We start from the raw sequence: 25320 nt of genomic DNA on the forward strand, positions 1-25320 counted from the left end.
TAACACTAACAAGATCGCTTATTGCGCCTTGTTCATGCTAAGGCATCCAATCCAGCTGCATGATTTTGAAGAGCAGACTCTGACCGGTTGGGAAGCTTTTAGGAGTTTGTCAACTCTCAGCTAAACTGGGATACGTGTAGTTGTTGTCAAACTTGGGTGGAAGGTCTCATGGAGTTAGTGGCCTCTCCACTGAGTTTGGACCGCCCCAATGTGCCAGGTGGCACCATGCTGGTGGAAGTCACATCTCTTAGAGTCGGTCTCGATCACACATGTAGTCATTAAAGATCACATAAAAGCAGCAAAGAGTCCTGTGTCACCTTATAGACTAACAGACGTATTGGAGCATGAGCTTTCGTGGGTGAATACCCACTTTGTCGGATGCATCCAACGAAGTGGGTATTCACCCACGAAAGCTCATGCTCCAATACGTCTGTTAGTTTATAAGGTGCCACAGGACTCTTTGCTGCTTTTACAGATCCAGACTAACACGGCTACCCCTCTGATAAAGATCACATGGCGTTCTTCACGAGACAGGATGTGAATGGGACACTGGCAGGCCGGGTGCCAGGTTATGCCAAAGTCCCCATGTCTCAACTGAACACTGACGAATACGTTGCTGGAATCTGTCTGGCTCACCTGTGTGTTACCATCGTTCCAATAGGTATCAGCCTTCTAAGGGCGTGTTTAGACTTTATTGAATGCGTGTGAGTTGCTGCACGCTTTAATCTCACTTAGCGCACCTGTATCCCGTGGAACTGGCATTTCCTTACATGCCATCAACAAGAGGACAAAAGGCTGTGTTGTTCTGCCCTCCTCCCCTGAAAGTGAGTCATGCAAGCAGATTCCCCTCATCATCTGAGGTTGCAGCTCTGGGTACATGGCAGGGAGGGAATAAAACCCCTTAAAAAGGGAACTGATTATCTCTATGCTGCTTGGATTCCAGGAGGGTTTTCTAGGCATAAGCAAGAGATCCTCAGCTGCTTAGCCTGGGTTAGCCCTAATGGACACACAGAGCTTGCAGATCCTAGAAGCTTCTATGACCTTTAGAAACTTAAGATTGGAACTCATTTGTGTCCTTTGCCAGTTTTAACCTTGTAAATATTCTTCAATTTCCTTTTCCCATTAATCACTCTGTATATAGTTTATTATAAGATTGGCTACAAGAATGGTCTTTAGTGAGAGATCGAAGGTGCGACTGATCTAGGGTAACTGACTGGTCCTTTAGGACTGGGACTAACCTGAACATTGCTGTGATCCTTGGTGGAAGGGTCTATATTGATCACAAAAGAATGCTCACCTGGGTGGCGAGATCAGAGTACCCAAGGGGACTGTCTGTGACTCCACGTTCAGGCTGTTCTAGTGCATGAGGATTTACACTTGATAAGTGGTTTGTGAAATCCAAGTGTAGGACTCACAACCAATTTGGGCTTTGTGCCGTGGTTCTAAGTGTTTTCCCTGACGGTGGTAGTCACACTCTCTAGTCATTGAGAGCAGCCGTACAGTGAGCTAACAGGTCCTGTCCGAATTCCAGTTTCTGGCCCCACACATCCTGGCCCCGTTAAATTCCCCTCTGCAGTTTCAGTTCAATACAGGATTTTTTGTCACTTCCTCTCCTATACAGTTTCCTAGCTTTGCTGTGCACTGGTAGGTAGCTGCCAGGCTGTACGACTGCACTTCCATGATCCTGCCCCTTCCTGGTAACACAACCATCTCTGAACAGGGCCCAGAGAACCTCTGCAACCATTCACAATGAATACTGGGGCAGTTCTCTGTAGGCAAGTTATAATGAGCCAGAACACTGGTGCCCAGACCTCCTATTCTTCAAAAAGGTACAGAAAGATTTTAATTGGCCACATTTATTAAAGCCAAGAAACTGACTGTATCATCTGCAAGTTAGCGCCTCTAGCAGCACAGCGTCCCTAGCCATGGGGGGTGGCGTGAGGTGGGGTGGGTTATGATTCAGCAGCCCAAGGGAAGAGAGCCGTGTGCTGAATAACCAACGCCACTACCTGAACAACCCAAGTGTACCTGCCGATCTCCCATCCACATACTGACCAGGCCAAACCCTATTTAGCTTGTGATAACTGACAAGATTGCAGTCAGCAACGTTACAGCAGCAGACGCTTAGAAGAGTGTTTAGCAGATTGTGGGTGGCCAGTGTCGAGAACCCCACTTCCACAGGCAGAGGTGCTTAGGTGCCATATAGAACTCCTGAACAGTAAATAATACATACAAGAAAACACTCTTTGGCAGCAGGCTCGGCATAGTCTCTACCCTCGTGGCCTGCAGGGTTGTGGGGGGGAAGAATGTGGGGAGAAAAAAATCTTATATCCTAGCTTTACAACAAAGACTGATCGTATTGTAAGTGTGAATCAGATTTGCATTTATGCAAGAGATAGCAACGATACCCAGGAAATGTCCAGGGCCCAAGCCGGTCAGCTGGGGTAATTAGAAATTTCTGCGCTTAGGCCTTCTCCCCCGCTGCATAAATGGAAATATCCTATCTCCTAGAACTGGAAAGAACTGGACCTTGAAATGTCATCGAGTCCAGCCTCCTGCCTTCACTAGCAGGACCAAGTACCAATTTTGCCCCAGATCCCTAGGTGGCCCCCTCAAGGATTGAACTCACAACCCTGGGTTTAGCAGGCCAATGCTCAAACCCCTGAGCTATCCCTGAGCTATAACCAGATGCAATATGGGGCTCCCTCTTCCTCTGCCTGAGCCATGTCAGGAGCCAAACAAAGGGTTCACAAGAGGGACACTCGGCTTCAAGATCACTTTCTAGTTCCATCCTGTTGTCATCCAGCTGCTGGTTTCTTAGCAACCCCTCCTCCTCCACAAAGACATGCATGAGAGAACCACAGTCCATTTACAGAAGGAAATAAGGAAAGATACTGTGCAGCTAAGGGGCTGATCTAGATATGCCTGCCTGGTGGGAATCAATCTGCTTTTACAGGGAGCATGCTACCCCTCCCCCTTCTAGGCTCACCTCAGGGCACTGTGGCAAATAGAGCTGTGAACAGGTGCTGAAATCTTGCCAGGTACTCCCTAGCTAGCGGAGTGGGGTGGGGGAAGCCCCATGACCTCCAGCAGGAATAGCAATAGCAGTAGGAGCTACTGCAGTTCTACAGCGTGAGGATGTACAATTCAACATCCCAGCCTAGCTGGAGAGCAGACACTGGTGCAATGCACGACAAGGATGCGACCGCAGGGTGATAACCAATCTACAGAAACACCGCAGGTAGAAGGCGGGCTTCTAAGGAGCATAGATATACCAGGAGTGAAAACACTGGGAGGAAGGTCAGGATCTACGCCAGTGGTTCTCAACGGGTACATGTGCGCCTGAGAGAACACAGAGGCCTTCTAGGAGGTACATCAACACATCTAGATATTTGCCTTGTTTTACAACAGGCTACATAAAAAGCACTAAAAGTCAGTACAAACTAAAATGTCATAGACAATTATTTTATAGTCCTCTGTATACTATACGCGGAAATGGAGGTACAATATTTATATTCCAACTGATCTATTTTATAATTATATGGTAAACATGAGAAAGGACGCAATTTTTCAGTAAAAGAGGCTGTGACACTTCTGTATGTCAGATTTTGTAAGTTTTTATGTGAAGTGAAACTTGGGGGTACACAAGACAAATCAGACTTTTGAAAGGGGAACAGAGAAAAGTCTGGAGAGGTTGAGCTCTACTGATCCACGCTTCAAAATTCTGCTGGTGGCTCGGACCGCCTCTCCCATTGGTGAGAATGAGCAGTTTAGGGTGACAGCCAGGAAAGCGAAAGGAGAATCAGATGCAGAAGGTGGAGCCAGAGTGACAGAAGGCACAGCCGCCTTTCCCGTGCGGGAGAGCTGCAGATGAACTGGGTGGTTGTAGGACACCAGACGGCTGCTGCAGGATACAGACAGCAACGAAGGGACAGAAAAACTGTCCAACTTGATGAGTGTTTCAAGCTTTGACGTGCCCAAGGATACAACATCCCCCCAGAATAATAAATGCTTTAAAAACACTAAGAGGCGTGGCCAAGAGCCCTGCAGCCCCTTTAGTGAGGAGGAGAGAGTTGGCAGTAAACCTCCCTCAGAACCATCTCCCTCAGCACCACAGTATATGCACCAATGGGAAGGGACATGGACTTGTAGGCCGCCCATTCCTTACCACAATAGAAATTAAACCACATCCAAGCCGAGGCATTCTCCACTCACAGGAGGAGCAGAACACTGGGGTTGTGTATTGCTGCAATATATTGAACTGAAAGACATTTGGGTTGCTCTCTGCACAACAGTCCACGGCGTGGCAGCCGGAGCCGGGAAACGACTGGCGACGTTCGTTTGGAGTTTCTCTTTATTAGCTGTCCAAGTAACGCTGGCTTCAAATCCTGCAATTTTGGCTTCACAAAATAAAGAGAAGAGGGTTTGCTTTGCTTTCAGCTACATCTTTATTATGATGTAAATGGATGACCACACATGCTTTTGACCAGGCTCCCCGGACTGTAATACCAGGAGCATCTGCCATAAATACAGCCCTGCTAGCCCCCCGCCCCCCGGCGGAGGAACCCTGCCTTGGACTCAAAGATCCAGATACTCTTATTTTTTCATTCAAGGCTACTGCAGTTATCAAAACAAGGATGCTGCCTGGTCACTTGTGGCTGCGTATCTGTCTCCCCCTCTCCCCGAGGCACCAAGCCTACAGTAGCATGGAGGATCCAGAGGCCAGGTTGAGTGCTGGGGAAGTCTCCAGCAGGTGAAACAATAGATGAGCTCGAAAGATACTGCAGCCTCAGGCAGCATTTGAATGATGGTGAATTTATCTGGCCTACGCTCTCCCTTTAAGGTGATGGGGTCTGGACTCCCACAGCCTTTGCAGTGGGGTACAGGAAGACCACCACCACTTACAGATACAATAAATTCCTCCCTTCCTGCTCTCTACTCTCTTTATGGCCAGCAGCAGGGACAGGCTGGATGAAGCAGCCTGTGTGGAACAACGTATTCCGAGAAGAGGGAGTGCTGAGCAGAGATGGGGTCCACTATCATGGAAGGGGAAGAGTATCTGGGTAACCTTGTGAGGCAGGCTTTAAACAACAGGAGACAGCAGGAGCAGGGCAGGAGACAACAGCCCACAGGTAAATCCAACACATGGAGAGCTGGGTGAAGGGTCAGAGTCTGGGAGGAACATGAGCAATCATAGCAGGGAGAGATGATAGAGGGGAATCTAATGAACATCTTAGATGTCTGTATACGAATGCAAGAAGCATGGGGGAAATCAACTGGAAGAACTAGATACGCTCATGAATAATCACAATTGTGACAACTGGCATCACAGACTTGGTGGGATAATTCACATGACTGGAATATTGATACAGAAGGGACAGGCGGGGAAAAAGTGATGATTTGATCAGGGCTACCACGTTGGCTGTGGGCAAAGGGGCTTTGGATAGCAAAGGAGGACACTAGGGGAGCACTTTATGACAGAGGATAAGGCAAGTAGATTAAGTAAGAGGCCCCGTTACCCTAGAAAGGGGATTTAGATGAGAATGGGGAAGGGGGTGGATCTTGTGCCTATTACAGAAGTGATGTGTGACCACGTGACCCGAGTCACCTTCATTTTTGTAGCTACAGCCCACTTAACCAACTACCGGGGCTATGTATGAATACAAGCATGGCATTTAGGGCTGGGTGTCCCAGGGCCATGAGAATAGGATATAGCACCTTCCCCAGCTGAAATGTGGCCCATTTGCACATACGTAACAGATAACTGTTTGGCCCTCTAGGAAATCAGTCCGTCCAGTCCAGATCCCAAATGGTCACTTAAGCACACTGGTCTCATCCAAGATTCAGTACGGAATGGGCAAGGAGTCTTACCTCCCCCCTCACTCCTAAAGATGGTACCTTTACCGCCAGGTTGACGTTAGGCATACTGGAAGGACTGTGAGTAGAGGGGAGGGGAGGGACAGCTTGCCTGGCTGGATACAAACAATTGGTCTCCAAAGCCCTGTCTACACTAGAAACCTTTCCTGTGATGCAACAGGCAAACTGAGGTCAGTTGCACATACGGACAAGGACAAAATCTACATTCAGCCAAACATGGTTTGTCTTTCCCATCTCTTGCGGCTACACTGCATTCGCCACTCATTTAGCCACACCAGCTGCTGACACCCATTGTCTGCAAGAGGTAGGTTTGCTAACAAAGGCTCAAGTCTGCCAGCCTGGCCCCTTTCGTACGCCCCACAAAACCTGCAAATAAACAACAATAAAAACCGTAATGCACCCATGCACTTTAGAAGTTAGTTTGCAGATCCCTGTAGAAGTAGAAGTCCTTTTACAGTGGCAAGAAAAGCTTTCCAAGCACCAAACTGCTCACCCATCCACCGGGTCAAATCACCTTTGCTGTCCAAAAGCATGCAAACTGATGCTTAAAGCCTCCCCAAAATACATTCAAATGAGATGACAAGGTCTGACTAAATAGACACAAGAGGCAGGACATTCAGTGTTCAGACTCAAATGCTATATTGAATGTACTTCACTGTGGGGCTACCATACAGTAGATGGAACATTCACTCAAATCCCAGCAAGGTTTAAAGGAGACAAGGACAGATTTTAATCTTCCCTGGTTCGTGGGTTGAGGTTAAGCTCTTCCCGTTATTTAAGTGTCCTGCTTCATGGCGCCAGGTGGTTTATTTCTGTATTTTAAAATACAGTCGTAAGGAAAAAGGGCAAGTGCAGGTAAAGTATCCGAGTCTTCCCTCCCGATGGACCCTCTAGCGTATCAGCTGATTCATTCAAGGGGCACTGCTTTCCTGTTCAGGACAAAAATTCAGACTACTTTAAAATGTCTATAAAGTGGGGATTAGGCTTTAAGTTCTAAATATATTTAACATTGTTTAAATCCATTACCAAGTTGATTTTTTAAATCTGCTTTCCATTTTACTGGGTTCACACTAAAATACAATTAAGTACAACCAATTCCCTCTACTATGCTCACAGCAGAGGCTAAATTCTGCCCTCCTCAGGTACACAACTCCCAATGATGGTCAATGGCACCTTTGCATGCATACACCAGGGCAGCATTAGCCTATGCCTTTATATAATGAACAGACTCCATCACTAGGGTCACACAGATTTTCAGGTTGGTTCCATTATCAGCCATGCACACTCCCCATGTCACAATGCAAGGTGGAGAGACTGAGAAGTGAAGAGAGAGAGCCCGTTGGTTTCTGCAGCATTAAAGAAGAAAGAGCAAAATAAAATCTGGTATTTGCTAAATGGAGAACAAAACTGATAGGAAAAGAAGTTTTATTTTCAAGCTTCAAAAGGGGGTATTACAAACAATGGAGAGTAAATAAAAATTTAAAAGCTGGTTTAAAAAGGTAGTGACAGCGTCCCTTTAAGGTAGAAGTACATACTAGGTTTCAAAGGAGCCATAATGGTGTATGTTGAGAATGTGTATTCCCAGTCAGATCTGTAATTCACAACGTATTTCTGTGCTTTGTAGGTTATTAATAAACAAATACAGCTCTCACCAAAACATCAGTGAGTGTTGGATAAAAGATATACATTGGCAAGCTATGATTCCTGGTACCACGTATGTGCAGTAAGAGACCAAATAACCGTTTTGAACCACAATATTTCATCTGCTTTTTTTTTTGCACAACCCCCTAATAAGCTGTAAACTCCATTTAAAAAAAAATTAAACCTGCAGATTGTAAATTAAGCATCTGAAAACAGCAGCTCCTGAAAACAATCTTTTGCACGCCAACATTAAAATGTGGTGCAACTTTTTTTTTTTTTTAAATGTAAATAAATTAACTCCCAGAATGAAATCCTGTTTTAAAGCCAAATTATAAATCCCTAAGAAGAGAGAGGAGTACTAATGGAAGGGATGAAAAACGTAACCGAAGCAGCACTTGTGGGAGCCGTTGTAACAGTTTCCGAAAAGGAAATGGGAAAGTCATGATGAAATGCAGTACTTTAATGCTGGTTACTGTCATCATATTGTAACATCCCCAGAAACGCGTCCAAGGAACCTCCAGACAGAAACCCAACCCCCAAGAGCTCATCACCGCTGAATGTAACCATAAGAGCTAGATTGTTCCGTCCCCTGTGCTACAGAAACCCATTTGAAGTCTATACTGGAGTGAGAGAGAATAAAGAAATTACATGAGAAAGTAACCTCTCTGCTTCTGGTTTTCAAGTCCATAACACTGCGGTACACAAACCATGGCACATTGCTTTGCACTTTGTTCTAGTAGGTACTGCGCGATACCTTAAATCCGTAGCACTTGGGTCAATTTTTTTTTTTTAAAAGAACAACAACATAGGCCCGTGTCGTGCTATGACAGTACAACCAAATGCAATATTGAATTGTACAACTGATAGCTCCTACATTCTAACTCGTTTCAGAGGACCCTGGACACTGTACGGAAAGTTGACATGAACTGAAATAAGCAGGACTTGAGCCGCCTCAGTTAACCCCCTTAGTGCCAAGTTTTGTTGCTTTGTTGTTGTTTTTTTGTCGTTCCCCCTTTCTTTTTAAAGACCATTTGTTCCACTTGGAGTGGTCCCACCGTCCCTTTGCTTCTGCTCCACTGCTGAGCATGCTCACAGCAGAAGGGCTGTTTAAACATTTTTGTTTGTGAAGCTGCTGGTTAGGCATTTTGCTTCCACGATCACACAAACTGTAACAAGCTTTACAATAAACACTGTGGAGTCCTGAGTTCTGCAGAAACCTGTTTTGGCGCAGGCCAAGTTCATAAGGATCAACTTTCCACCTTCTCTTCCGTTGGATGTGCTCCTCAGACTTTGCCTTCAGCCACTGGAGTTTTTAGCCCCTTTTCACATGGTTCTTTCTCCGCCTCGCTCTCTCCCACGGCTTTGTTGGCTTCCTGCACAATGGCAAGTAAACCACGCATGGTTAGTTGAGACACAAGCAGTAAAGACAAAGGGAACCCAAGGGTCCTCACATGCTTTAGTGAGGACAGACAATCCCTGCAATCACATTGTAACGGAAATCTCTTCCTAATCTCAGGTTTGCCTACGGCGTAGCAGTGGTAGTCATACAGCGCGCACAGACTGGGAATGTGTACCTTCTTGGGTAGGAGAGTTAGTACATCATATGCAGATTACACTCCACTCCTCTTGGCTAAGCGAGATTAGGTACATAGAAGGTACTGGATTCACCTCGTAGCACTTCCGCAACTAATTCACAGGAACAGGGTGTTGTATGATTCACCCCTCCTCTATGGACATTTGGTCCCATCACTGAGAACTCCTACCGAAGTGGATGTTTGGGGACATGGGGGGGTAGAAGAGGGAAACAAGGCAAAACCTCTCAGGATAGACTACATGGAGTTATGGATGGAGCTACAGCCAATGCTCAGATACCTGGGGCCAACACTACAGAAGCAGGAGAACATTATTCCTGGGAGAGCAACTCAACTGGCTAAATTGACTGTGACACAAAGAGGAAGTTAATAGCCCTGAGTATTCATTGATCCTTACGTAGCAATGTCTGGCAGAGTTATTTATTTGGCAGGGTTCTTTATTTATCAGGCACTAGTTCTGAAGGTAATGCTGTAAAGGATTTATACAAATTTGGTTTCGTAGTTCATGTATTCCCTCCTGCTAGAGTAGTGTGTGCATCAGGTACTTGTTTGTTTAGGCAACTCATAGCCTGTTGTTGTAAGAAAGAGACATCTATATTATAGATGGAGGAAATGGGGTCTTGTGTGGCAAGACACATGCTTGAGATCCAGTGGATTTCCACTACCAACTCCTATCAGACATTTCAGGCCTAGCAATAGAACTGAATGACACCTTCAATCCAGCGCAGGTCAGCAGTGACTAGGAGCATGCCACCAAACAATTTTACGATTTCCATCTGACAGCTAAGTCTTGGTCCCTGGGAAAGGTTCACACTGCAAATACCCTTAACAACAACTGATACCTGTGATATCAGCCTCAGCTGTAGAGAGACCAAGAATGGATCATTAAAAAATACATAGATTCTCTTTCCATAGGGTTGGTCCCTCAAGGTAATGGGTCAAACACCCCTTCTTGCTCCATCTGTTAGAAAAATACAATCTGCAGTTCTGTTAATCTGGTCCCTTTCTCCATCACAAAGTCCACTTAACTTGAGTCAGCTATCAAGTCATAACGGATGTGCTCCAAGCTTCAACACAATACAAACCTTTGCATCTCTCTCTGCAAACTTCTCGAACATGTTGGCATATATCCTCCGGTCACGCTCATTGTGCTCCTTCATCTTCTTCTGGCAGACTGTGATCTGGGACTTGGCAGCTTTGTTCTGCGGGTTTACTTCCAGTACTTTTTGAAAGTCACATTTCGCCAATTCAAATTCATTCATTAGTAGTCTGGCTTCACCTCTCCTATACAACCCCTTCTCGTTGACTTGATCCAGTCCTAAAGCCTGCAAAGACACATTTCCACATTAATGCTGGATGCCATCCTAAGCTTTGCTAGTTACCCTGGGGTTTCCCTTTACTGTACTCCAGTTAACACAAGCAAGGACTGTGCTGGAGGAAATGACTTTAGCAAATATGCACCAGGTACAATTTATAAAAGATGTACATGGCCACAGGTGTCATCAGGTATTTTTGTGCAGAACAGCCTGCCACCAAACGGCACACAGAAGAATTCCATTACCTAGCTATCTGTTAGGGTGCACAACAACAACAACAACGGTTGCATGCTACTCTTTGGTGAGATGGCATGCTTGATTCTGATCTCACACCAGTCTACCTCCACTGACGACGCTGAAGTTACTCCAACTAAGATCAGATTAAAGGGATAAATACTTCCACCACAACTCAAAACCTAACCTCCTAAAATGAGACATTGCTGTAAGACACCCCAATAATGTTGAGGTCACGCAGTCACCTGAGCACTCCTTGTTCTGGGGTCCTAAATGCTCTGCTAATGTGAACGTGTCTCTCTTTCAGAGGCACTGCAAGTTTTAAAGCCTCATCAAGCATGACTTATGAGGAGAGGCTGAGGGAACTGGGCTTGTTTAGTCTGCAGAAGAGAAGAGTGAGAGGAGATTTGATAGCAGCCTTCAACTACCTGAAGGGGGGTTCCAAAGAGGATGGAGCTAGGCTGTTCTCAGTGGTGGCAGATGACAGAACAAGGAGCAATGATCTCAAGTTGCAGTGGGGGAGGTTTAAGTTGGATATTAGGAAACACTATTTCTCTAGGAGGGTGGTGAAGCACTGGAATGGGTTACCTAGGGAGGTGGTGGAATCTCCATCCTTTGAGGTTTTTAAGGTCTGGCTTGACAAAGCCCTGGCTGGGATGATTTAGTTGGGGTTGGTCCTGCCTTGAGCAGGCGGTTGGACTAGATGACCTCCTGAGGGCCCTCCCAACCCTAATCTTCTATGATTAGATGACGAAATTGGAATGGCAGAAAAGGCTTGAAATCTCTACAGTGCTCCTAACTTGTCTACACAAAATGGCACTGGCCTCCAGTACTGGTTGAAAAATCTATATAAATATACTGCAGTTGATTAATATTATAATTGCTCCTCCCTCTCCCCCTGAAAAGTAACAGTCAGTGGGAAACAAACCCACAGATGCAAGAATTCATGGGTAAGTACCAAACCCAAGCCCAGAGGAACACACATGGACGACAGTAAAGTGACACTCTCAGAACCCACTAAAGTTTAATCCTTAGCAGTGTCTGTTTTTTCACAAGTTTATTTCACTGCTTTAAGCCCTTTCTTGAGGCAGCTGCATTACTTTATCTCTTTTTAAAAAAAATTATCTTCAGTTGACTTATACTTAAGAACATAAGAATGGCCAGACTGGGTCAGACCAAAGGTCCATCCAGCCCAATATCCTGTCTGCCGACAGTGGCCAATGCCAGGTGCCCCAGAGAGAGTGAACCTAACAGGTAATGATCAAGTGATCTCTCTCCTGCCGTCCATCTCCACCATCTGGCAAACGGAGGCTAGGGACACCATTCCTTACCCATCCTGGCTAATAGCCATTAATGGACTTAACCTCCATGAATTTATCTAGTTCTCTTTTAAACCCTGTTATAGTCCTAGCCTTCACAACCTCCTCAGGCAAGGAGTTCCACAGGTTGACTGTGCACTGTGTGAATAACTTCCTTTGGTTTGTTTTAAACCTGCTGCCTATTAATTTCATTTGGTGGCCTCTAGTTCTTATATTATGGGAACAAGTAAATAACTTTTCCTTATTCAGTTTCTCCACACCACTCACGATTTTATATATCTCTATCATATCCCCCTTAGTCTCCTCTTTTCCAAACTTAGTTGTGTATCTCTAATAGAATTCCCTATGACAAGATTCTGATCTTGCATATTATTATATATTACACACACACCTATGCCTACCCCAAGCCAGAATCTGGCCCATTGGTAATTGTGAGTAACTGCATTATTAGTACATGGAAAGAATGTAAGTCTCATTTAGAAAAGGCTTTGTTGAACAAATGTACCATGACTCATGATTACACGCAGAAGCTGATATTTAAAGGTTTCAACTTTTTTATTTTTTTTCCAGTTAAAATGACTAACCTATACTACAGATCAAGTCTGCAAGAATCCTAACCACCAAAGTCTAAGACAAAACTTAGACAAAAGTTTAAGCTAAGTTAAGTTTAAGTTAAAAACTTAGCACAAGACAAAAACTTTCAACACTCTAGCTTCTAGTTTACACAAACTCCTTTATTGCTGCCTACATGCCCAATATGCTTACATGTCTGCTGACAATGCTGGCATTCCAAAAGGCTGTTGGTATGATGAAGAATGTCACTGATGCACGGGTCAGCACCTAGGGGCTAGATTCAAATTAGCTGTGTGTGGGTAGAACCCCACTGAAGTCATTGGGGGTCTATCCACATGGATCCAGCTGCAGGATCTGGCCCTAAAAGTCGTACCCTCTGGCTCCAAATTTCAGACAAACACACTTTTTAAAAAGACCAAAGGGCTAAATTTTGAATGCCTGAACATTCGGGGGACCACTCCCTCTCTCCCCCATCTGAAATGCTTTTCACCACCCAACCGATCTGTACCAGGTAGTTACTTTGGATGAATCAGCTCCTGAACTAATTCTGTGAAGCATTTTATTTTAACAAAGTTTGCATGAAAGACACTGTTCAAAATAAAATTATACCAGCATTACAAAGCATCTTAGTAAAAATAAAATTGTGTCCCTTTAAAATCTTTGGGACCAAAACTCCCCTGGACAAGAGCACATAATTCCCTCACTAGGGTTAACAAGATATGCAGCACAGATCAAGAGATCACCACTCCTAGAGCATGCCGCAATTTATTTTTAAGCAATTTTTAGAAGTGTTTGTAGTTAAGTAAGAGAAATAATCAAATGTCTGAAATTGACCTGGTTCAGATGCTTGTATGTTCCTGAAACTTAACTTACATTGGTTTCAACTTACTTTAACTTCTCCATCCATAAAGAGCACTAGACCCCGCCCCCCCCTTTTTTAAAGGAAATATCACATAAATACTGAGATTCTACAAAAACAAGTCTATACTGTCCAAGTGCCATGATGAAAAAGTATGTTAGAACAGTATACAGTAGAACAGCCCCAGCAAGCGTAACACAACACTCTGCTAGCATTTTCCATCTTTTAACAAAACTTCAGTTTAATGATCTGTAACAACATTGCTAGACAGAGCCAGGCTCAGCAAGAAGGATTTGTTTGGAAGGGTGCGAAGTAGAGCCAGAGATATAGACACTTTGATAGGTTGGTCTGTATGCATGTTGTATGAAGGGATGGATTACTGTAACTATTTTCTGACGTTTTCAACTTTCACGGTTAAATGACTAGCAGCAGAAACTGTTTCAAAAGCAGAATACATACAAGAGTAATCTTATTTAATCCCAGCACTGGGATTTTGAAGTACATTTGCTAATCTATAAGGTTATTAATACTGCAAGTCCACAGAATGTTTCAGTTACTTGTTTTCCTGATTACAAGATAGGCTGGTCATCCTAAACATACGAAGGCTGGCGCGTTATAAATAAAACAGATACAAAGTGCAGTTATTTGGGCTGAGGTTGTTTGGGAATTAAACACTAATCAACTTCTGAATATTTGAGAAGCCAAATTTGCTCTTAATTCACATTTTAATTGAGAAGATTTTTGTTTGATGCCAGCCCTCATTTTGTTCGATGCTGCTTTTAATTTGGTGTGAGTTGTAATGTGTCCAAGACCACTCTGTGCGTAACTTTATAAAAATGTGCTACTGCTCTACCCCACCAAAAAAGTTACATTCAGAAAACCTTACGTTTCAGTTCTAAGCCCAGAGAGGAGACTAAATTTACACTGAAGTTTGGGAGTTGCTTCTGGAATGTAGAGAAATTCAGTGTAAGGGAAGAGGAGAAAGACAGGAGAGGTAGTGGACAGAAAAACAGCCTATTCTAGCCAGGTGTACCTTTACCTTATCGCAACACTCAACAGCTTTGATGTACTCTCGCAGCTTCAGGTAGCACATGGCCAAGTTGAGGAAGGCGGCCAGCAAGAAGGATTCAGCTTCTTTAGATTCCCTTTCTGATAAGCCGTACTCCATCTCTAACCAGGACACGATCTTCCCATACTGAATCACTGCCTGCATGTACTTGCCTTCCTGGGATGAAGGGAAGACAAGGCTAAAGGATTGTTATTTGGCAAAGTGAAGCGGATGTGCTTCTGGAACAGTTTTAAAGACAGTTTAACAATCTGAACCACCTGGAGTCTTTTAAAATTAAAAACAAGGGGGCTGATTTTCAGAGGTGCCGTGCACCCACAACTCCAGGGGAAGGTAATGGAAGCTGCAATGCTCAGCACCTCTGCAAAGTCAGGCCCTGTTTTCTACTCCCCACTCCCATGAGTGCTAGGAGGAATGCCCACACATCCCACCGTCCTAGGCTTTCACCTGCCTGAGGAAATGAACTCAGCATTAGCCTGGTCCAAGTGGGAGACAGTGCTTCTCTCCTGTCCTTCCCTTTCAACGGCCATCTCTCTCTTTTCAGGGAGACACTCCCCTTGAAGCTAGGAGGGCAGGATGCTTGCAAGCCAACACCACCTGATAGGATGCCCGCTGTGGGAGTAGAAAAAAATTATGCCCTTTCCCCTGCTGGACAGGAAAAACTAGAGTACAAAAGGCAGTTTCCAGGGACCCAAAAGATGGGTGTCCCATAGTTCTCATGGGAGATAGACTGAATGGGGAACTGCTTATTCAGAAACATGCTGTGACACAGGGGGAGAAGGACCAATGGTGTTCATCCAGTTTCAGAAATTAAACAGAGCTTCACAGCTGAAAGCAGAAGGCTGAAAGGCAAGGATATGAATATCTTCATTAACTCAAATACAAATCCATCAAAACAGCCAACTACGTTTAAACAACATGACTTGTAACAAATAATCTTAACTGTACAGATAAAAGATGCTGATATCTCTTGACAGAACAAAGTCTGGAGTCTAAAACATCTTCTCCCAACCCACTATAACCTTGATGGAAGCGATCTGATTTTCAAGGTCACCTATATTTTGATGTGTCCCTGAATTCAAGTAATTTCGTTGTACTTACAAAATGGACAGCGCGTATCTTCCTTTCAATAATGCTCTCTACTATTATTAGGAGCTATTGGAATCGTCATACCAGATAAAGCCAATATCCTGCATGGCAGTGGCCAGTACCAGATGCTTCAGAGCAAGGGGTGAGAAACCACACATCAGACAGTTTAGAATAACTAATCTATACAGGAATTTTCTTGGCAATTCCTCTCAGTGTTGAGCTTATATCCCAAAGCAGGAGGGTTTGTAGCCCCATAAATTATATTTGGCATAATGCAACTGGATATTCCCACTAGTCATATACATGTTTAATCCTTTTTTTTTAATCTTGCTAAACTCTTGACCTTAATATCCTATGGCAATGAGTTCCACAGATTAAATTTGCACTGTGTAAATAAGCATTAACTGTATGAAGTTTGGAAGTCATCAGGCTATTCCATACAGTGCCCAAAAAGGCAGACAGTAGTATTAAATGAAGAAATCTTTTCTTAGTGGTACCTCCTTATTTAGTAGGAACCACGTATCAGGCAAGAACAGTCCAATGCCAAACTACTGTCCTACACTGCAGATCCTTCCTCAGGCTACGACAAGCTGGGAAGGTCAAGTTTGCAATAGACCATATTGGTCATCTGAAGAGGAGGGTAGGCAGGAGAGGGGCATTATTTGCCTTGCCTAGGGCTAAAACTGTTTGGGAGGGACAAGCTGTGACACTTAATGCCTGTTCAATGATGTTTTAGAGCTTGTCTACACAGGGAAGTTAGCGCGCAGCAAGCTCGTGAATTTACAGCACGCCGGCTACTTCGCATAACTCCCCATGTGAACACTCTTACTGCACACTAAAAGTGCCCTCGGGCAGTTTAGTTTATTACACTTTAAAGCACACAAAGGCACCTTCAGGGCGCGATGAGCATGCGCCCAGATGAGGTTTAGCAAGGAGTAGCGAGCGCACTGTCAAGTCAAACTCCAGCTTGCTGCACAGTAACTTCCCGTGTTGACAAGCCCGTCAGTTGTTTCTCTGAAGGGTCCACCAGCAATTTAAGAAAATGTTAGACTGGAAGCCCAGTTTCATTTCTTGGCGACCCAGTTTCTACTAAGTCTTTACAAACCTTGAAATACACTGTCCCTTTCTCTTTGACAATGGCAGCCTGCTCAAGTTTCTCTTTGGTGTCCATCTCCCAGGATTCTTTGGCCTGTGTGCAAACATTTATAACAATTGTTAGAAGATGAGACAGGAAACAATATCAGCTGGAGTTCCTGACTTCTAGGGCGGCTCCTCATCCCAACTTGTTTGTCATGTTGTTGTAGCCGTGTTGGTCCCAGGATACTAGATAGACGAGGTGGGTGAGGTAATATCTTTTATTGGATCAACTTCTGGTGATGAAATAGACAAGCTTTCGATCTACGTAGGGGACCTGAAGATCTCTGTGTAGCTTGAAAACTTGTCTTTTACCAACAGAATAAAATAAAAGTTATCACCCACCCACCTTGTTTCTCTTTATCCCAACAACAGAAACTGACTTCTAGAAACCCAGATTTCAAGACATGCTGGCTCCAAGCCACACTGCTATTACCAATTCTTTGCCATGCCAATGCTCACTCATTATCTGAAGGAGTTTGTTCTCTGGTGTCAGGAGGAAGCCACTTTGCCCACTGGGGGCAGTTGGGAGGAGTGGATCACAAGAGCAAGTATGGGTCTATAGTCATAAATAAATCCTTGATCTGTCCACCAGATCCATTCAGCTTTAGGAACTGAAAAGGCAATAAAGTCAAAATGAGCAGTCGGTACTGTAACCTGAGACTCAAGTCCTTCACATCAAGTGGCCAGAGCTGTCTAGGATTTCTCCTTGACTGGCTGGTCTGGTCAGTGCTGCATGTTAAAGAAAGCCATTCTGTGCCTAAGATCAGTTAAGAGGACACTTGTTTAACAAGATTGGTCCATTCGAACCCCACGTGCTCCAAAACCCCATTCAAAACAACACACCAGCCAGCATCGGAGGGGTGGGTAAAGTGTCTCCACAGGGAGAAGGGAAATTCGGTCCTCTCCCCTGTTAAGAGATGGGGGAGGGAAGCCAGGCACAGATGCCTTCCTCCCATAAACATGCCCCGGGACAGAGCCTGGCAGCATCTGCTCCGCCCCATGTACATCTTGTTCTTCATTAACACTGTACAAACACGGGCACATTTTCCAGCCTCCCAAAGAGGGCACAGCTTGTTCAGCAGCCCAGCCCTGCCCTCCTTTCAGAGCACTTTGGCAGGACATGAACTTTTTTGTCTGCAGCCCAGTTAAAAAAAAAAAAAAAAAAAAGTACAAAGAGAACAGGACTAGGAACAAATAAAGGAACAAGTCTTGAACCGCATCCAAAAAAATAAAACAAACCAACATAGGAGAACAAATTAAGAACACGGAGATCTTTGTTGATGTAACTGCTTTACCAGGACTGCGTTACAGCCATACCAAAGACAAAGTGTTAAACACTTTCAATGCGGAACGGCTTCCAGTAGGTCTTGAGAGTGTGTGCGTGTGTGTGCGTGTGCGTGTGCGCGTGTAGAGAAATTCTCTTCTCACCTTTTCAAAGCTTTTAAGTGTAACTTCATACACAAGCTCAGCATTTGCCTCGATGCCAAATTTAGGCTTCCCTGCCTCGCCAAACCCATATCTGAAACACAGCATAAAAATAAAGCGTCAGAGGAAAGGGTGTGTGATCAGGCACTTCATTCAATATTCTGATTATTCACGCACGCATGGAGGTACGAGTGGGGAGCTACACGCCAGACCCTAGAGACAAGCCAGATGTTGAATAGGAAACCGTGCCAAGTTTCTCGTCAGTGGCAATGTTGTTTTTAGAAACAGGACTGGATTCAACACTATTCCCCTGGCATTCAGAGGGGATGCATCACCCATGCTCTTAGGAATTATTAACCCCACCTGGTCTGCAGCTCTGCTGTTCTTCAATTCATTGTATATTTCCATTTTCTTTCAATGTCATCCTTCTAGGGCAGTGCTCTTTTCCCTGTGCCTCTGAAAGGCAGGCAACTTAAATCCATATGTAGGCACCTGATCCTGCAAACCAGAGTTGGACGTCTTGGCCTAAATTTATCTTGGTAACCGGATGCCATTCCAACCCTCTCCCAGTGTTGAAACATGTCAGGATAGGATAATTTTATTCCGTAAGAGCAAAATTAAGATATGCTAGATCATAGGATGCTTTGGATGCATGTGGATATTCCGATCGTCAACCACCACGCATGTGATTTTGGTCTATGTAATATGCGGAAGCTATAAGGCTGCACAAAAACAAGCCGTGGCTTGCACTGACAGTGATGGGTGCATCTCCTTTAATAGTTCAGATACAAATATCTGAACAAGAGTGCTTGCTCACAACTCAACTCTCCTTAATCCTGTGTGTGTGTCAGATTTTATGAATACTATGAACAAAGCCAAATTAGATGCCATTATCTACTCCACAGACAGAGTTTCGCACAGGTACAACAATGCTCTTGTCAAACTTTCCAGAAACTGAAAATATCAGTTTACAAGTCTGGGTGGCTCTTAGGAGATCGTAGGGGTGGGCATTTGTAGAGAAGACCCTATGAAAAACATATCCTTTTCAGTAACAGCCTGCTACTGAGATTGTCTGTAAGATGCTCAGACAGATACTGCTCACCCAGAGCTAAGAGCTTCTTACCGTGGTCCAAGGTACAAGATACAGTATTCTTCTCTCTGCATTTTTTCTAGAGCTTTGTCAATTCCAATTGGAATGTCATGGTCTTCCCCTTCTCCGACAACGAACGTCACATCTCTGCAGTCAAATATTCTTCCACCATAAAATCCTTCCAGGTGGACTGCAGGGAAACAAACCAGAGTAAGAGATGCAAGGAAGGCACACAAAACTGCCAGACAAGTGTCACTGGGCCGACAGAGTTGCACAATTAAAGACTTTGTTTTGCTAGCACTGTTACAGCGCTGTTATTCAACACAGCAAATTGGTTTCAAATACGGAGTTCTCTAAATTACCCCCTGCCTTTGGGAAGTAAGGCAGTCTTAAGAATCTAGAAATGCATTTTGTCTCTGGACATCTAGGTTCTACCAGGTTGAGAAAACTAGTCTGTTGGTCTTGATCTAATTCCCATTTGTGATTATTGCCTAAACTCCACTAGCAATCTTTGATCAGATCTATAACTGGGGCAATACTGCAGAGCAGTGTGGGGAAGCCAGCCCGTCAATCTGTGCAGCACTTGACGGTACACCGATGATTAGCCCCTCAGGGAGGGGAGGTGGGGGGAGAAAGGACCTGAAAACTAGTGGTGTTGGAGAGCACTGTATTTGAATCCCTGACCATGCACCTTCTGTCCAAGGTTAGGACATCAGATAAGCACAATGACTAACACATCCTCTACTATACTGGACAGACTTACTGGAATCTGAAATAGACACAGCCCCTTGCATTGCAATTACAACTCCTCTGCATAACGCTATAAGCTTGTCCTATACTTTACACAGCTAAAACCAAGTCTCTTGCCCTTAAGAGCTTCAAGCACAAGATTAACATTTTTTAATCTTCAGGGAATAACCCAGCTCTATTTTGAGACAGAGGCAAATACAGTCTCAGGTAAGTAGCTTCTGGTTACAGGTAAGAAGAATCCTGTCTATAGCATCCATGTTTGTTTATACATAAAGTGAAGCCTCTTGTAAGCAACCACCAAATTGTCTTTAAAAGTTTACAGAGTAGCAGCTGTGTTAGTCTGTATCCGCAAAAAGATCAGGAGTACTTGTGGCACCTCAGAGACTAACAAATTTATTAGAGCATAAGCTTTCGTGGACTACAGCCCACTTCTTTGGATGCATAGAATGGAACATATATTGAGGATATATATATATATATATATATATATATATATATATATATATATATATACACACACACACACACACACCATATATATATCTCCTCAATATATAAGAAGTGGGCTGTAGCCCATGAAAGCTTATGCTCCAATAAATTTGTTAGTCTCTAAGGTGCCACAAGTACTCCTGATCTTTTTAAAAGTTTACTGCCTACCCCCCAGGGCAGTCTCTTAAACAGTTACCACAATGCTGCTAAAAATCTTGGTAATTACTTAAAGTGGCCACTTAAGACAAGGGGGTGCCTACTAGTGGTCAGGGACTTTGTGTAAACGTCACTACAATCTGGGAAACAAAGTGTTTTTGTTCTTTTGCAAAAAGGTTTAAAATTAGTTCTTGTGAAAATATTAACATTTGGGGGAAAAGCTGTCCCTAATCCATAGCTGAACAGAATGTAACAGACTGAACCTGTAGACTATGGAAAAAACATGAACTCCCTGCTTGTTTAAGATTCATGTGCTATGTGCTCTGTGCTCTCAAAGTGGTACCAATACCCACAACATCTCCTGTATGTTCAAATAAAAGTTACTAACAATTGTAAAGTCTGGAGACTCCAAGAACCACAGTAGTTTAGATTGGGTTTCAACTTGCAAATTATCAACAATGAGAAGTGTATTCATATTATTGTGCCTAGTCACTACTGCGAGGGGTGCTTTGGAACCGTTCAGGGATATATTCCTTTATTCTATCTTCATGTAACACACAGCCTGCAGTGAGATATGCAACACGGCTGTTCACTTTCCTTGGGTTTTGAAAGGTTCATCTCCTCCCTGCTTATGTAAAATCTAGCCAGCTACTGACCAGATTTCTGGTGGTGAGGAGGTTCAACATTCCCCTCTCCCCTGCCCAGAAGCATTACAAAGCAAGGCAATGGGAAAGTAACTGAAGGTGTATTTTCCTTTAATATCTCTCCTCGAGAGAATTTCAATAGGCAGCCTGCCCATGGTCTGAGCCCACCAGCCTTAATCAGATACCAGTTCTACTGAAGTCAACAGGACCCTGGCCTGAGTAAGGAAACTGACTTACAGCTTGAGGACACAGGTATAATTTCAGTTCATTGCTAACTGGTGCTCAGATACTCACTTTTTGAAAAACTATTGATTTTTAGGCAGTTTTCACAGGTTTATAAATCCCTGACTGGTAAATATCAGACAAAACAATCATCATTACAACACTGAGCTTCTGTGTAGAGAAACATACACGAATGTAACTGTCAGGTCTCTGTATCCAATAGGCATAGGGTGTACCATACTAAAGTAGGCATCTTCACACGACCCACATATTTACCAAATCAGGCGTGTCTAACAAATGTTAATATTCAAAGAAGTTGGACAGGTGTGGGGTTTTTGTTTTGTTTTTTGGCAGGGATATGTAACTGCTGCGTTAATTTTTTCCATAACCACCTTCCATTTTTTTTTAAGCCATTCCTCTACAGCTGGACTATTTGTCTTTTTCCAGTGAGAGGCTATCAGTAGCCCAGCAGCTCCCAGCAGATGAGAGAGTAATTCTCCATTTCCTTTCATGGGACCATTTTTGCTAGAAAGCCCCAGGAGGTTTCGTAATAAATACCCAAGTTACAAACTATCCCAATGCTCTCATGACTAGACATGGCCATCATATATTCATAGAATCTCCTCTCTCACCACAACTGTTCCCCCCCCCCATGTTTATCCCCATTCAGGCACGTATATATATTTTTAAGGTGACTGGTGTAAGATGCCACTGAAGCAGAAGCTTAAAGAAATGTTCTTTCATCATGCTAGACGGAGGTTGCCTGTCCCCTTTTCCAGGTCAAATCCCATTCCTTTGGGATAATCTGTCTATCCAGATGCTTTCCCCAGCATGGACATTTTTTTTGCACTTAGGATAAGTTGTCTACAAAGATTGATATAATTAATTATAATTTTTTGTTTAATTGACCAGTCACCATCACAAGTTAACTTTCTTTTTTTCAGAAAGCTGAGAAACATGATACCGAACTGGAATGTAGCGGTACCATGGGAGAGAGAGCCAGTTAAAGTTAGTTTTGATCTTTAAATAGGTTAGAAAAGTGTTTTTACCTAATATCTGACCAACCGTATCTATTCCATGGCCTTCCCAATCTTTAAAACTCTCTGGTTCTAGTCACATCTTTCTAATGATCCTAAATCAGCACCATACTCTGCAGGCGTGCTCTGCAGGTGCTGCTGCACCAGCTCAGATGTTTCCCATATGGGCTAATAGATTTATACATTTTATTAAAGCTAATGTTAAAAAATTATCTAGTACACAGGTTAAGAAAAGAGTGGCTGTACAGCTGGGTATAGTGCTTAGATTATCCACAACCCCAAAGTTGGTTTTTAAAGTCATAAGCTATATATAGTGCATAGTCAGCAATAACTCAAATTTAGGTGAATACATTTAAGAATACAGTTTAGATATTAGCATCCAAGCATTCGGGTACATCACTCATGAAAAGTTATATGGTTGTGGAAAGCAATGAGTGAAGATTGCCCCTCAGTAATTTAGAATTTAGGGTAGGTTGTCCATTTAGAAAATACAATCCACGAGGAAAGTTACTACAAGTGGTAAGGAACAGATAGAAACTATCAAACTAAAATGCTCTCCAGGATAACCTGAAGGAGAATCCATTTCAGTGTCAGAGGTTGATAAACAGGACAAATAGGAGTAAGATAATGACACAAAGGAAGAGCTACTGATCTCTCTTGTAGAGAGCTGGCAAACCTCTGTCATGCAGAGGTTATCTTGCTTTGTGCCCTCTGCCAGGCGGGAACCACCCCGGTTCAGCACACAGCAGTTAAACAGCCTTCTGATGAGACAGATCACTCTCTATCGCTGCATCTGCACTGTTGTGTGGTTTTGGGAAATTCCAGCCCACAACATGGATGACTAATCCAGTTTCCATTTAATCACAATTAGAGGCACCTGGAACTTTTACAAAATGCAATCACTAGAGAGAGATACATGCATCTTTACCAGCTTAAAGCCACACCCTTAGCACTGATGCTGCACCTGGAATACTGCAGAGAAGGACAGGGATTGTGATGACGCTCTGGAGTTGCCCAACAGCCTCGGGACACGTCTTGCATCGGTCATCTATAGCTAACAACTAGAACAGCAGGCCAGTGCGTGGCTGGCCAGTCACTGAACTAGAAAGCACAATGTGACAAGTTTTGTGCAATTGGCAACAGAGATCCTATGACAATCAGGGTCAAGAGACTCCAAGGGGAGAACGTAAGATTGAACCTTCCCCAAAATGAGCAGCTGAACCAACTGATGGCAAGCTGTATTTTATGAACGCTTGCAGTGTTCTAAACTGGAGGGTCATTATGAGATACGTACACAGACGGTGGTTATGAATTTATGTATCTGTGTATATACAAAACTCTGCACATAATCTATGTTGCAACATTCCGCTACCCCTTGCAGCAGGGCTGGGAGCAGTGAAGTGGAGAGGAGCAGCTCCTAAACCAGGCGTTTACACAAACGCAGTTCCAAGAAATGACTGATTGTGCAGCCTAGGAAAGGACAATGGTGGACCACTAGGAGTTAACCGGAAGACATTGAGACATCCTCAGCTATCAAGTCAAGAGGGAATTTCCTCTGCTCTGAATAAACATGGAAACACCATGGATAGAGAAAAAAGTCTTTTAAAAAGCAGGCTTGTGTCTGAGGTTTGGCATCCAGGTCTAGGGGTAAACTGGGAAACAGTTCCCAGGCAATAGGAAACTTGCATTAGAAAAGGGATTTTATTTAACATGGAAGCATAAAGCCTAAGGTTGCGTCTTTCGGTTTATTTTCTTCCCTGACAATTTCATTTTTCAGTCTGGGGGATTTGTATTAACTAAACTTTTTGTTTATTTTTACCCAATCAGGTCTCTGGTGTGCAAACTGCGTGGAGCACGCATCCCAAAAGAAGCGGTGTCAGGGTGGCTGATTTGGGGGAAGGGGTGACGAAGGAGAGAGGAAAAGTCCAAGTGTCTGGTACTTAAGAGCTCTGGAAGGACGGATCTAGGGAGACTCGGGACTGGATGGGCTGCAGGTATCATCCTGCAAAGAGTAACTAGGCTGGTAGAAGCTAGGCTGAGACCTTTTGCTGTGGGAAGGCTACCAATGTGAGGGACCTGAACCAACACTGCACGGCATAAAGGCATCCAGTTACCGGACAGGCAGTGACAGAACTCCTCACTGGTCTGAGTGATCCCCTAAACGTCACAGTTCCCTACCCCACAAGCCAGAGCTACAGGAAATCCATTGATTTTTGGCTTATCGCACTGCTGCATGAGGGACCCTATATGAATGCTATGAAAGGGCACCAATTGGAGAGAGGAGAGCTGGTCAGGAAGTTTTTGATTAAATGTTTCTGTAGGAAAATACCAATTCCGTGAAACTGAAACTCTTTGTGCAAACTTTCAGAGTAGCAGCCGTGTTAGTCTGTATCCGCAAAAAGAAGAACAGGAGTACTTGTGGCACCTTAGAGACTAACAAATTTATTAGAGCATAAGCTTTCGTGGACTACAGCCACGAAAGCTTATGCTCTAATAAATTTGTTAGTCTCTAAGGTGCCACAAGTACTCCTGTTCTTCTTTTTGTGCAAACTTTGTGTTTTTTACCCACGAAAGCTTATGCCCAAATAAATCTGTTAGTTTTTAAGGTGCCACTGGACTCCTTGTTGTTTTTGTGCAAATGTTATCAGTTTAATGAAACTTTAGTTGGGAAGGTTTCTCGGGTCCGAAAACGAGAGCGCAAGAGACAGACGGGAACACCGCACCTCAGAATAGCCAATTGCCCAGTGGTTACAGCACTGTCCTTGGATGTGGGAAACCCAGGTTCAAGCCCCGGCTCCTCCCCC

At 43.9% G+C, this 25320-nt stretch overlaps 1 protein-coding gene across 4 annotated transcripts in view; it reads right to left on the reverse strand.

Moving 5' to 3' along the window:
* Positions 1 to 7285: 7285 nt before the first annotated feature.
* FKBP5 (FKBP prolyl isomerase 5) overlaps positions 7286 to 25320 on the reverse strand; it is a 48764-nt gene continuing 30729 nt past the window's right edge. For 3 of the 4 annotated variants that reach the window (XM_054028029.1, XM_054028028.1, XM_054028027.1), the window contains exons 6-11: positions 19252 to 19408; positions 18132 to 18222; positions 16672 to 16755; positions 14451 to 14636; positions 10196 to 10435; positions 7286 to 8891 (exon numbers count right to left, since the gene is read on the reverse strand). In XM_054028029.1, the coding sequence (XP_053884004.1) occupies positions 8802 to 8891; positions 10196 to 10435; positions 14451 to 14636; positions 16672 to 16755; positions 18132 to 18222; positions 19252 to 19408 (848 nt within the window). In that variant the 3' untranslated portion in view covers positions 7286 to 8801. The remainder of the gene's footprint in view (positions 8892 to 10195; positions 10436 to 14450; positions 14637 to 16671; positions 16756 to 18131; positions 18223 to 19251; positions 19409 to 25320) is intronic. The other variant, XM_054028030.1, reaches the window with a different exon arrangement.

This window comes from Malaclemys terrapin, chromosome 4 (genome assembly GCF_027887155.1).
Source record: "Malaclemys terrapin pileata isolate rMalTer1 chromosome 4, rMalTer1.hap1, whole genome shotgun sequence".
NCBI classification, from domain to species: domain Eukaryota; kingdom Metazoa; phylum Chordata; order Testudines; family Emydidae; genus Malaclemys; species Malaclemys terrapin.